The sequence below is a fragment of the Mollisia scopiformis genome (assembly GCF_001500285.1).
Source record: "Mollisia scopiformis unplaced genomic scaffold LY89scaffold_10, whole genome shotgun sequence".
Classification (NCBI taxonomy): domain Eukaryota; kingdom Fungi; phylum Ascomycota; class Leotiomycetes; order Helotiales; family Mollisiaceae; genus Mollisia; species Mollisia scopiformis.
This window is the reverse complement of record NW_017263590.1, coordinates 807,638-820,584: the sequence shown is the minus strand read 5'-3', so window position 1 is coordinate 820,584 and position 12,947 is coordinate 807,638. Positions and strand designations below refer to the sequence as shown.

The window sequence follows — 12,947 nt, the reverse complement described above, 5'->3', positions numbered from 1 at the left end:
TCAATCAATGCCGGAAGCAGCTGTATCGCATTTTCTTCCTGGTACCTGACACCGATGTATTTGCTGGGTCAGGCAATTGAAGTCGGATGGTTTTCTGTGAATTGGCATAGAAAAGGACCTTATATATCTCGTTGGGATATTTACAACCTGAATACATATACATGTCTCTTCAAAATATGCAAAAAGGGATGTTTCACTCACCTCTCACGTGTTGTTTCATCAGGAAACAGACTTTGACCTTGCTCTCAGACGGCACTGCAATGTAGACTGTAAGTTCCAGGTCTAGATCTTGTACAAAGCCGAGGTTACTGCATTCTTGAAAATGCTCAAAGCTTTGGATGCATCGACACATGTTTCTGTAAGCGAGAACGTCGTACCACGAGAAAAGATGAATCCTTTAGATCACCGAGTGTTACTCAATCTATTCCCTAGAAGTACAATCTTGCAAAGCTGTGTGGAGATATAGTACAAGCTCTTTTCCGTCCACATTTCTCAGGACTCCAACGGCCATCATACAGATTTATACAAGCATCTTTTGTTTCTCGACTTCCTCTGTCTGCTGTGAGCATTGAACCAAATATTCTGCTGCAAGTCCAGCAGAAATAACACCCCCAGTCATCCAGCAACCATTCACAAACCACCACCAACAGTCTTTGACAGATTTCAGATTGACTTTCTTAATCATGACCGCAAGTGTGAGTGCTGCACCGCCACAGCTACCAACGAAGAAGATTGGGCCAGCTCCAGCGGCTGCACCCGCAGCTGCAAGAAGTCCAATTTGCGCGATTGCCAAACCACTCAAGACTTGCTTCGTTTGCTTGTCATGCCGCAAAGCTATACTTTTGATCCCAGCCTTGGCATCGTCTTTGATGTCCATATGAGCATATATCATATCGTACAGGACGGTCCACGCGATATTTGAAGTATATAAACATGCCGCAGCCGTAAGAGCAGCACCGTTATCGAGAAGATCAACGCCAAGAGCTGGAAAGCCCATAAAAGCACCCCAAGAGAACGTAAGTCCGAGCACAAACTGAGGATAGTAGGTGACACGCTTGGCCAAGGGATAGGAAGCAACCAAGAATAAGCTGGGAATGCCGTAGAACAAACACTGGTAAGGAAACTGTAACAGAATCCCTAACCCAGTGAGCAGCTGAGCGCCTGTTAAGGCAAGAGCGTTGAATGGAGTAATTGCTCCCCGGGCAATTGGTCGTAGCCTCGTCCGGCTGACGTGCGGGTCAAGATTGCGGTCCCAAAGGTCATTGATGGAACAACCTGCCCCGCGCATTATAAGTGCGCCGCTGAAGAAGAGTAGTGAGGTACCCAGTACAGAAAGCGGCGTTGCCATCGGTACAGCTAGAGGAGCTGCAAGCAGAGTCGAAAACAAACAGGGAAAGAATAAGTAGTAAGTACCAGTTGGCTTATCGAGTCGAATGAGCTCAGCGTAAGGAACCCACGATGAGGGTAAAATCGAGAGAATTCCAGTCTTTGGAGCTTCATATTCAACTAATGGCTGAGATTCAGTACTGGTTACTGATACTGGGCGCTCTTTTGGCTCGATGACCATCGAAGCAGATCTTTGAACGGAATGAATACGCCTGCGGCGAGTCGTGATAGAGAGCACATTGTTCCGGTCCACGTGCCAAGGCGAAGTGAGAGATACTCGAGCATGTGTTGAACTGAGAATCAATGAGACTTTTTGACATCTGGAATTCGAATGAAGTAAAGTGCTGCGGCACGCCGAAGGCAAACGAAAGAGCCCCGTGGTGAGCATGGTGCTCACAACGCTCATACAAATGTCTGGTACTTGAATTAGCTATGGTACAAGGAATATGAGGGTGCTATAAGTGTAAACGTCAAGTTGTCTAATACTGATCATCCGTGCTTTGGGTTCAAGCAATACTTCAAAATGAACTATTGAAGAGCAAGAGGTATCAAATTAATGATATAAAGCGATATATAAAATATTAGACTCACAACGCTTCTGAAAATTTGAAAGACAGTAATGAGGCACAATGCTCAGCTCAATCTGAGAACGTTTCTATCATCCGATGAAGTGGTGCATAGAGACGAGAGAGAAATTATGTTGAACTTTGTGGTCCGAGCTTTCCCCTCAAGGCTCGGCAAGGCGCTCCTCGTCTTTGTGTCTGGCAGCACCTTCTGCCTTCTGTCCAACAATTTCTCAAGAGCTCTTGTCGCATCGCATTACGAAGTCCCAACTTTGGACTCACCATCTTGTCTTCCGGTCCGCTCGGGAGAGCTGAGAAGGATTGGGAGGTGTTGGAAGCCTCTTCACGTTCTTGGACCTGGACGCGATCACCTTCAAATTAACGCGATTGCTCGAGTATCTCCTCCGCAATTACTTTGGATTCACCAAACTTCAGCTTCCATCTTCCGCAAGCGCATTCGACCTAGACCGACGAAACAACACTCTCCACTCTCATGCGATCTTAAAGTCGATTTTCTTGGCTACCAGCCATTGCGACAGAATATGCGCTGGAAAGTGGGCTTTTGAACTGGAGCGAACAATTCACAGATGCCGCAATGCCTCCTCAGACGTACCCGCAAGCACAATTCGTGCCTATCAAACCGGATTTCGATCTAGACGCTCTGGTCGAAGATACCCACAACTTCGATTATGTTACTAGGTTATCTGCAGACAAATTGGAGGAGCACAGTATTCAAAGCTTTGAAGCTCTTGTACTCCAGATTGTGATTGAAAATGGTAAACCTCTTGTTATTGAAGACTGGGGCTCAAGGATTCCTCCATGGCTCTTCAGTAAAGAATGGCTGGAGGAGAACATGGGAAAAGAGCGTAAGTCTTTATGCGCCGAATGTTATAGAAAGCAACTGACTTATTTTCACGACCAGCTCAAAGTGTTCGCGACATACCCAACGAGACAAATATTCCCATGACTATGGGACATTACCTGAGGTCTATGGATCAGCTTACACGGCAATTCAAGCCCTCAACGTATCGGGACCCGAAACGACAACGATTATACCTGAAGGATATTGATTGTCCCAAGCAGTGGTCCGAGCACTTGAGAGATACAGTCCCAGAATGCATTTATTACTTGAACGAATGCATCGAGCCAAGAACTGGGGGCGATGGGTCAATTCTCGAGCCCAACGAATACGGTCAAATGCGCTACGGCAAGGGTGTCGCTCCAGCTGGAGACTTGATGGCCAATCTCCCACCTGAGATGCGAGCTGCAAATATGATGTGTTACATTGGTCACGAAGGGACATATACTGCAGCTCACAGAGAGATGTGTGGCACGCTTGGTCACAATATCATGGTCGACACTTCAACCGCTTCGAAAGGCGAGAAGCCTGGCACCTCGATCTGGTTCATGACCGAAACTAGAGAACGAGAGGTAGTCTCAGAGTATTTCCTCTCAATGCTAGGTCATGACATTGAAGTTGAAAAGCATTTCGCGCAAGTTAACGCATGGAGGAAAGCCCCATTCAACGTTTGGGTAGTCGAGCAGAAAGTTGGAGATCTTATCCTAATACCACCTCTTGCTCCGCATCAGGTCTGGAATCGTGGAACTCGTACTATGAAAGTGGCCTGGAATCGTACGACCGTCGACACTCTTGAACTTGCACTTCACGAAGCCCTTCCGCGCGCTCGAATGGTATGCCGGGAGGAGCAGTACAAATGCAAGGCAATCGTCTACTACACCCTCATCAAGTACTATGCACTGTTGCAGCGTGACACCATGGAGCCGAAGATGTGGAAGTATGGCCGTATCAAACAACTTTTGGAAGACTTCAAGCGCTTGTTCTACTTGTACCAGGAAATTTTAGTTAGCGAGATGTTTTCGCCAAAGTTGCCTGAGGAAACAAATGTCGAATTCTTACCCTACGATTCCTTTGTTACATGCTCGTATTGCCGAGGAAATATATTCAATCGTTTCTTGACCTGCAAGACCTGCATTCAGCATGGCATTGTCAACGGTGAAGAAGTTGAAGATACCTACGACGTGTGTATGGACTGTTATGCGATGGGCCGCTCCTGCGCCTGCGTCTCAAGCCTCTCCTGGGTTGAGCAATGGGACTGGTCGACTCTTGTTCAAAATTATGAGCAGTGGCGGAACATTGTCGTTCAGTTTGATGGCTTCTTTGATTCGATGAGATCGCCTCAACCGCTTGAGCTAGCCAGGAAACGATATGGTAGGAGACCCATAACAGAAGTCTGTCAGGAGCAGCTCAAAATCCGTCCCTTTAAGGATCCCAATAGGGAGAGAACACCGACACCAGAAATGTCTGACATCGAGCCCGAGGTCGATGATGAAGGTCGCCCCGTACCTCGAAAGGATGGCAAGAAATCAGGCTTGTCATCATCTCGTAAGAACCAGGTGGTGCCTACACCCGGCAAGACACACTCATGTCACGTATGCATGAAACATGAGATGAATTGGAAACTCGCTTTCTGCACCACCTGTAGCCTGGCCTATTGCTACGGAACTTTGTGGCGAGCCTTTGACTTGATGCCACAAACCGTCATGGAAGACAAGGAGTGGCAGTGTCCGAGGTGCTTGAAGATGTGTTCCTGTGGAAAATGTCGGTCGAAACCGAACTCCACTCAAATCGGATATCAACCCAAAGGGACTCTGCTAGGCCATGATACGAAGAAGGTAGCTGATTTTCGAAGTGTGGAAAGTCTTGTCGATTTCTCAAGGACGAATCTTTCTTGGCTGCAACGTGATGAAAATGCGAACAATCCTCAGGAGTCTGGACGAATGAAGAAGCTGAAGGAGAGGGCCGAAGCAGAGAAAGCTCGCGCGAATGAGAGCTCTCTAGATGATCGTGAGGCTTTCGATGATTCCTTTGAGGACAATCTGAACAATGGCTACGTCCATAACATGCAAGATATCAACAATCTTGGTGGTCCTGGGTCAACGCATTTCAGAGAAGACGGCAACGCCCCTCGATATCGGGATTCATACGAGGCTGCGCAACATGGGGCAAATCCGTATCTACCAGACGATACGGATGACACCGCTCATGGATGCGCGGATGGCCACTATGAACTTGACGACTACGATTCGTACAATCAACCACCGGCAAGCTACCCATCTCAGCTCCTTGCCCCGGCTGCTTCTATGTATGGAGGACCAGAAGAAACTGAACCGGACGCCTCACACGTTGGACAAAACCGTATGATGGGCGTAGGATATTATCAACAGAATGGCTCCACTGACAACCGAATTCTTTATGATCCACCAATCACTGATGGCACAATTGAAGAACCTTCACCACAATTAACTCCATCGAAGAACCCGAATATGTTTCTTTCTGATCTGCTAGATCCTCAATTACTGCAAGCAGAGCAACCTAAAAAGCGGAAGAGATTTAATGCCGATGGCGAGGACGCGGAAGATGTCGAGTTCTTCGCGTCAAAACGTCAGAAATTGCTCGCCGAGACCAAGAAACACAGGCAACAATACCAGCCTGAAGACTTCCCCTCCAGACCCGAGAAGCGTGTGCCTCGCCGTAGCACGGGCAAACCGCAATCGTACCGCGATCTCGGTGAAGCTGCCGTTCCTATCGAAGAGGACGAAGGACTTTCATCTATTAGTACTACTCGTAAACGCAAAGCTGAGCGCGCAGACTCTGATCTTGAGCTTGCAGCTCAAGCTTTGAGCCATTTAAGTAAACCACATCCTGCATCCCAAGGTACTGTCCGAAAAAAGCGAAGCGTGCGGGCCCAAACCTCGAGATCGACAGGATCTCCATCTGTCGCTCCAAATACCATCAAAACACCTCACAAATCTGCTTGGCTTGCTCGTAAAGAGGCAGAAGACGCTGGTAACAGTTTTCCGGTTGAATTACCCACCAAGAGAAATAGGAAGCGACGTAGTGAAGTCCAGGACGGAATGCAAAATGATCCACCGCCTGCAGTTGTGGAACTTTCTCTAGCGGTTGACGATAATGACGATGGAGGTGCTGCTCTTGGTAGTGACAGAGACAGCCTCTTTGGGGAACCGATTGAGAGAGAAAAGGCTACTGAGGAAGTCATCAGGGAGACAACTGAAGTCGGCCACGGCGTTGAAATTGCCGAGCAACCAAATTCCACTGAAGTGCTAAATGAAGCAGAGAAGCAAAATGAGCCAGTCCGGGAACCTCGCAACACTTCTACAATCGAGGAAGACGCTCCAGTACCTAAGCATCGTGGCCGACCGCCGAAGAGTCGTCCTAGTGTGGTTGCACTTCCACCTCGCTCTGAATCTCCGATAGGAACAGAACCCATCGTTATCTTCCCTGCTCGTGCTCCCGCGCCCAAGTTGCTCTCACTTAAAGAAAGAATGGCTTTGAAAGGAAGAAAATTCAAGATTGTTGCTCCCAAGGCTCAATCAACCCCCGAGTTTTCTCCAGGTCCATCCAATACAGTGACGACGAAGGAACAATGGTCACATGCTCCATCCACAACTACATACAGTTCAGGGAGCACTCCGTCTCTGATTCAGGCTTCCATTTCGAGGGCTCCACCTACCGCCACCCCTGTTGGTTGGCACGCTGTGAACGGCAGATCTCAAGCAATGAAGTCTAGCGCTGGTGCAGATTACTCCACAAGTCCAGCGACTGTAGCAAGCAGCAAGAGCGATCGTGCTCCAACATTGCCTGTTGAGAAACAAAGAGTAGGCCCTACCGTTGTTCGGTTAATGAGTGAAGAGCCTTCTTCCGAGAGATCAGTATCTGACGGCTCAGCATCCGAAGAGTCTTCTGCTTCTGATTCTTCTGATACTGATGATATTCCTGCTCATCGACCGGGTCCCAACAAGGCATTTCGAGGTGGTGGCGTCTCATTGAGAGGTCGAGGAAGACCTACAGGCATGACTGCTCGCCGAGGAAAACCGGTCACTATTAGAGGTCACTAGGCACGGTTGCTTATGATTGCCTTGTTTTTAAAGAGATGAGTTTCCTGTTTCATATTCAAGTCGGTGCCTTGAAGACAGACTACTATTTCTCAATTTTGGAGGCGTACAGAGTTTGCTTTGCTGGATCCTTCCGTTTGGAGGGCGCCTGGATGAATCTTTGTTGCGAGGGGAGTAACGGCTTCACGACCGAACATCAAGTTCGTGGGGAGATACCAAAAGTCTGCTTTTCAGACATAAATACCTTGAGACATACAATACAATATATTTGCAAAAAGCAGAAGTGCTACAGGTTGGCTCATATTGCTTCCTTGTTTGATGACTGTATTTACTGAGAAGCGGAATCTTTCAGATTGAGCACTTTTCCATAATTGGTACGAAGTAGTTGGTCTCACGGATTTGGTAACATTGACGAACCAAGTAACAATGAGCATAGACATGGGGAGACTGATAAGTTGGAAGAAACTAAGAGTGCAATGTTATTTTCCGGCTCATACACAAATGCCCACAATGCAAGGTATCATTCATATTGACACTTCTCCATCCACTCCCTAGTAAGTCCCCCTTTTCTTGAAGCTCCCTCCCTGCTTCGGCTGACTTCCATACGCCCTTCGTCCCTGCGTCTTCTTATCCCTGCTCATACTCGCTCCCAACGTCAAGTCCACTCTCGGCGGCGCACTAAACCCGAAACCCTTCGCTACCTTGACCAGATCTAGCTTATGCACATCGAAAATTGTCCGTAGACTGTGGCTAGCGTAAGCTTGGAGGTAGCTTCTATAGCCATCTTTGGCGCTCTTATTCAGGTAGTAGTTTTGAGAAATGAGCTTCTCGAGTTGCGATTGCACGTTAACAATCTTCTTGGCGGGGAAGTCGAATTCGACGACTGGGACACGGGCAGTCTTGAGATGGGCTAGGAAACCGACTTCTGAGGGTTGGAGGAACATTAGGGAGCGTCCTTTGCCGTTTGATCCTCGAGCTGTACGTCCGACACGATGGATGTAATCTCTGGGGTCATCAGGTGGATCGAATTGTACAATCCTGCCAACGAATTAGCATAGTAAAACATCGAAACGAAAGCGAGGGGCTCTGGGAGCCGGGAGCTGTCTCAAAAGCTCTCGTTTGCAATCTGTCTCGGCTCTGCCCGGCTCCCGGCTCCCAGAGCCATCATACAAGAAAACAGTAAATTAGTATAGGGATTTGACATACCAGTCTACGTCAGGGATCTAGGGAGTGTTAGCAGAATTTCAGTTGCTTAGGGAAGGGGAACTTACGTCGAGACCTCTAGCTGCGATATCTGTGCAAATCAAAGTGCCTTGTTTAGCATTACAGAATTCGAAGAAAGTATTCGTTCGTTTCTGCTGCTTCTGCTTTCCGTGAAGGTCGAGAACAGGAAGATCGATATAGTTCAGGAGTTCAGAGTGGTACTTTACACAAGCACAACTCGAGAAGAATACAATGATCTTCTTGTTCTTGTTGCGTTTGAGAAACGAAAATAGGAGGAGGAATCGCTTGTCGCTATCACAGACAACATAGCCTTGCTCTAGACCCTCGACTGTGCTGTGTTCCTTCTGATTGTCGACGTTGATGTAAAGCGGGCCAGGCCGTAGTGATATTCGTGCCAAATCCTCGACTTTTGTCGTCTGTGTGGCTGAGAATAGCATCGTTTGTCTCTCGTCCTTTGGTAGAATCTTGACAATCTGTCGCATCTCATCCTCGAAACCAATCTCCAGAATTCGGTCTGCTTCATCGATGATCAGAGCTTTCAGGTTCTTGAAAACAAATCCCTGTGTGTTCTGCAAATGATCTAGAAGTCGACCAGGAGTTGCGATCAAGAGGTTGACACCCTTAGCAAGCTTCTCTGCCTCTGCTCTTCGGTTCGCTCCTCCAATGACGATACCATATGTTTGCGAATGGTGAGCCATAAGTTCTCGGGCAACGCCAAAAATCTGTAACGCAAGTTCTCGGGTGGGCGAGACGACGATAACTCCTGTGCCATTCCGAGGCTTGAAGCGCAAAGAACTCAGCATTTCTACCGCCGGGATCAAAAATGCCAGAGTCTTTCCGGATCCAGTCTTTGCTGCTCCAAGAACATCTCTTCCAGCAAGTAATGGTGGTATACCCCGCTGTTGGATCTCCGTCATCTTCTCGAACTTCATGTCTGCCAACGCCTTCATTGTCTTTGCGGACAAGTTCAGTTCCTCGAACTTTTGTGCTTGTGCACCTGTATTTGGTAACGATAGAGCCGCTGATTCTGCTAAGGATCCTTCAGCGAGATCTATTGCCCCATCGTCTTCATCGTCCTGGTCTTCGTCTTCTGCAGGAACTGCCTCGTCCTCGTCTGTCGAAAAGGCGTCGTCAATTCCTCCCTCATCCTCGTCTTCCACAACTTCGACAACGTTGTCTCCAGATATCTCTTCCTCGTCATCCGACTCGTGTTTCTTCTTCAGCTTCTTGGGCGGCTTGCCTTCCTTTGAGTGCTTCGATTTGATTTTTGATTCGGTCGCAAGACTGGACCCATTGGTAGCAGGGACAATCTCTTCAATAGTGGCTTTGGTACTGCCGTGCTTTCTCTTGCGCTTCTTGCTGTGTAATTCGGCAGAATCCATAATTGCTATGTCTGTTGAAAAGTGCTGTTCGAAATATCTTGGACTTGCGATAAATTTTGGCCCTCCAAAATAATTTTTGATGCTACTTTGATAAGCGATCGGCGCTAACGTTATCTGCATACACGTGATACGCTCTCAATAGTAGACATGGATAGCTTCATGTATGCGGATTAGTGAACAAGCTGTCGACTATATTTCAACGTCTGTTGATAAAAATGACGCTTGTTTGGACTTCCAATATCTTTGGTCCAGAAACGTGAATTTGGCTCATCACCACGAGCCTCACAGTCTTGGCAAAGACACCTTGATGGCCGGAACTAAATGATATAAAAGTCCAGTGGAGACTTCTGTCCACCTTTCACTTGTTTTTGCACTCCAAATTTCTTTCTTGTATACATGTTCTGCGTCTTCTATCGGGATTTCACCTATTTATGTCTTGTTTGCTCTGCATTTGTCCGTCGTATCAACAGCACATCTCCAGCTCATTTGTCACATCATATAGCCAAGCGTTGAAGCATACCTCGTAGCACCCCACAGTCAAGGACTAAATGCGAGGTGCTTCTTACTACTCCTCCTTAGGTCCTTTCTAGGATGCACCTCGTTCGAAATCTCTTGCGGGACGCATCTCACCAAGTATTTGTCACGATGCTCTCACAAGGAATATCCGGAGAGTTCTCGGCATCTGGGATTCGCATTCTCCCTTCCAGCAGCCAAACTTTCAGCAATGTGCCTCAGCAGCTCTCCACTCAAATATATGCAGGCTCCGGGCAGATCCCTCCTTTCGGAAGACGATGACCTACCTCACATTAGCAGCACCAATGGTTGGGAGAACTTCATGATATCAAGGGCTGAAGCTTACAGATTATACAGTTAGCCTCAATCACATCTCCACGTAATCTCAACAAAGCATCCCTCATTCAATATCCTCCTCGGAGATTTAGGTAGCTGGAGAGAGTATCCGGAGCTTTGCCAAGTTGTGAGGAAACTCGGTAAGAATTCACTACATGAACTAGCTTTTCTTTTTCTGAACATAAAATCGTCACCATTGGAACCTGGACGCTGGACACTGGGCAGATCCTCTTTAAGCTGCATGCTAAACTTCGACTGATGCCATACCATGCATGTCCTTGACGGTTGATGAGACCAATGGTTTGTTCCCCTCTTCTTCACTCAGGGCTGACGTAGCGACCCCTCCCCGGTGCTCGGAAGAAAGGTAATGTATAAGAAGCTCTCCAGCTCCTCTCTTTTTTCTTATACAAATCCAAATCCAATTTTATCAGAAATTCACTCATCATGACCGAGCACGGAAAATGCCATTGCGGACAAACCGAGTGGGAAGTCAAACTCGAGGATAAATCCCATGTCCTGTGGTAAGCCGCAAAACCTCTGTTAGTAAGCTCCACAACTAACATAACATAGCCATTGCAACACCTGTAAGCAACTGGGTGGGGGAACTTATTCGCTGAATCAGATTGTCCCCAAGGTATGCCCAATCAGACAAAATTCAGGGACAAAAATTGATGTATTCTTAGGACAACCTCAAGATTACTAAGGGCAAGCCCAACATTTATACCTATTATGGGGACTCGGGAAAAGCTGTAAGATGCTACTTCTGTCCGAACTGCACCTCGCACGTCTACCATCATCAAGAGATCATGTAAGTCTCAATTTCTCGGACGTTAACATCTTGTTCCCTGCTGTCTCGGGGTTATGATCAGGAGTTAGTGCTCTCTATGCGTTGCTAAGAGACCCATGTACACCCCCAGAATATCCAAACCAGATTACTGACTCGGAGATTCTGACTACAGGGGAGACAAAATCGTCGTCCGCACTGTCCTCCTCGATTCTGGCAAGAATTTCAAGCCGTCTGCTGAGATCTTCGGCAAGGATAGATTTGGATGGGAGAAGGAGGTTGCCACTACATTCGACGTGATGCCTCCTTCGTAAGCAACAAGCATTTAGTATAAGTCAAAATGTACACTAATACAGGAAGACCTAACGATAAGTCGCGTTTGTGACAATGACAAGAATACGTGGTTCAAAAGTTATCTTGTAATGAGTGATGGTTGTAACATTTCAAGTGAATTCTCTATTCATTTCATCCATTTCCAATTAGTCTTCCATCGGGCTAACCTGTGAAATGGAAGTTGTGACTGAACTTAGCAATGAATCGTCGATATCTGTGCTTAAGCGTGGGACAAGTCTCCATGCAAGCATCGAAATTGTTTCATTTGAGAATGTGATATTGGGCTATTAGGCCAGTCCTATCGTCTCATCTTCTCTTCACCCCAGCGGTACCCAGAGATTCCCACCGCCTTCACAGCATATCACTTCTGGGTCGAAATCTTTACATCATCGCAGAGTCCGTTGGACATCTCTTGCCCACCAGGTTGTCATTATATACGTATTTTCTACACAGCCCAACTAGTAACACATAGACCTTTCGCCGTAGAATTGTGCGCCCGCTGCCGTTTGGAACTTTTCTAGATGAGATGCTTTGACCTATTAATTCGTTAGCATGAAGCTCTGAACTTCTTCCAATCTGCAATAAATACCTGAAGTACGCCCTCAAATAAATGACCTGCCACGCTCCCAATGCAACCAGCATACCCATTGTTCCAAACGCGAACCACTTCACTCGAGTATTCGTGCTCTCGTTCGTGTCTCGAAGCTTCTGTTCCCGAGTCCTCAAGTAATCCATCTCAGCAACGATCTCTGCGACCATTTCCTCCATGCGCCGTAACTCGGTCTCGACGGGCTTCAGCTTCTCTGTTGCTTGAACGGCAGACCAATCCTTAGCATCAGCGCCAATGTCGATGTCCAGCTCCACGTGTCTGAATGGGTTGCTAACTCCTTTACCTGCAAAATTGTTAACAATGACCAAGAAAGGATGAGACTTTCTTACTTCCGGAGAAAGCGTTTTCGAAGCAGACATCGAAAGACGCATCAGCGTGAGATGTAAAAGCCATTCTTTGCTCTCCAACCACATCCTTCGGTCGTCCATACTCATTGCCAACCGCATCCTTGATCTGGAGACAAAGACGTCAGTCAAAACCCAACACCCAATTCATAAGCCCCAACTTACATGCATATTGACAATCATGCCATCACCTTTATACCCATCCACTGTAGCTGTAACTACCACCAGCGTATCCTTCGCGACGAAATTCCTAATACATCTCCTCCCCTTTGAATCTCCCGAATTGAAAGCCTCGATATCGAATTTCAGAGCCTCGGCACAGGCAAGAAATAGCAGCAAGCTACCCAGCATGCGCAAGAAGAATTGCGGGTATGCCATGCTGTCGAAGTGTTGTCGTGTGAGGATTTCTCTCTCTAGTTCACAAGAGTCGCGTCAGGAGAATACTTTATCTGGCATTTTGGCTACGAACAGGGATGGCGCTGGTAAGCCGAGAGCTAGGGGTCACGTGGACTGGAGTTAGTCGCGACTTCTCGAACT

At 47.3% G+C, this 12,947-nt stretch overlaps 5 protein-coding genes across 5 annotated transcripts; 2 read left to right on the top strand and 3 right to left on the bottom strand.

Annotated features, from left to right (window-relative positions):
* Positions 1-393: 393 nt before the first annotated feature.
* Positions 394-2,057, bottom strand: LY89DRAFT_684103 (4-hydroxybenzoate polyprenyl transferase). The gene is made up of 2 exons (XM_018214813.1): positions 1,978-2,057; positions 394-1,800 (listed from the first exon to the last, which is right to left on the bottom strand). The coding sequence occupies exon 2, from the start codon at positions 1,772-1,774 to the stop codon at positions 521-523; it is 1,254 nt and encodes a 417-aa protein (XP_018072521.1). The 5' UTR covers positions 1,775-1,800; positions 1,978-2,057; the 3' UTR covers positions 394-520.
* A 487-nt stretch (positions 2,058-2,544) lies between these two features.
* Positions 2,545-6,887, top strand: LY89DRAFT_732855 (uncharacterized protein; the record flags this gene model as incomplete). Its single annotated transcript, XM_018219741.1, has 2 exons — positions 2,545-2,815; positions 2,872-6,887. 2 exons carry the CDS (start codon positions 2,545-2,547, stop codon positions 6,885-6,887), a joined length of 4,287 nt encoding a protein of 1,428 aa, XP_018072520.1.
* A 438-nt stretch (positions 6,888-7,325) lies between these two features.
* Positions 7,326-9,792, bottom strand: LY89DRAFT_684101 (DEAD-domain-containing protein). The gene is made up of 3 exons (XM_018214812.1): positions 8,156-9,792; positions 8,091-8,107; positions 7,326-7,922 (listed from the first exon to the last, which is right to left on the bottom strand). The coding sequence occupies exons 1-3, from the start codon at positions 9,488-9,490 to the stop codon at positions 7,436-7,438; spliced, it is 1,839 nt and encodes a 612-aa protein (XP_018072519.1). The 5' UTR covers positions 9,491-9,792; the 3' UTR covers positions 7,326-7,435.
* Positions 9,793-10,783: 991 nt separating this feature from the next.
* Positions 10,784-11,508, top strand: LY89DRAFT_732853 (uncharacterized protein; the record flags this gene model as incomplete). Its single annotated transcript, XM_018219740.1, has 5 exons — positions 10,784-10,860; positions 10,910-10,973; positions 11,023-11,147; positions 11,299-11,433; positions 11,484-11,508. 5 exons carry the CDS (start codon positions 10,784-10,786, stop codon positions 11,506-11,508), a joined length of 426 nt encoding a protein of 141 aa, XP_018072518.1.
* A 50-nt stretch (positions 11,509-11,558) lies between these two features.
* LY89DRAFT_614718 (uncharacterized protein) lies at positions 11,559-12,854 on the bottom strand. The gene is made up of 4 exons (XM_018210700.1): positions 12,576-12,854; positions 12,396-12,519; positions 12,046-12,349; positions 11,559-11,992 (listed from the first exon to the last, which is right to left on the bottom strand). The coding sequence occupies exons 1-4, from the start codon at positions 12,786-12,788 to the stop codon at positions 11,974-11,976; spliced, it is 660 nt and encodes a 219-aa protein (XP_018072517.1). The 5' UTR covers positions 12,789-12,854; the 3' UTR covers positions 11,559-11,973.
* Between the last annotated feature and the right edge of the window lie 93 nt (positions 12,855-12,947).

Coding starts and splice junctions, on each gene's coding strand:
- LY89DRAFT_684103 (XM_018214813.1), bottom strand. CDS start 1,774: ATGCTCACCACGGGGCTCTTTCGTTTGCCTTCGGCGTGCCGCAGCACT.
- LY89DRAFT_684101 (XM_018214812.1), bottom strand. CDS start 9,490: ATGGATTCTGCCGAATTACACAGCAAGAAGCGCAAGAGAAAGCACGGC.
- LY89DRAFT_614718 (XM_018210700.1), bottom strand. CDS start 12,788: ATGGCATACCCGCAATTCTTCTTGCGCATGCTGGGTAGCTTGCTGCTA. Junction 12,520..12,575: donor GCATGATTGTCAATATGCAT/GTAAGTTGGGGC, acceptor CTTTGTCTCCAG/ATCAAGGATGCGGTTGGCAA. Junction 12,350..12,395: donor CGAAAACGCTTTCTCCGGAA/GTAAGAAAGTCT, acceptor ACAATTTTGCAG/GTAAAGGAGTTAGCAACCCA.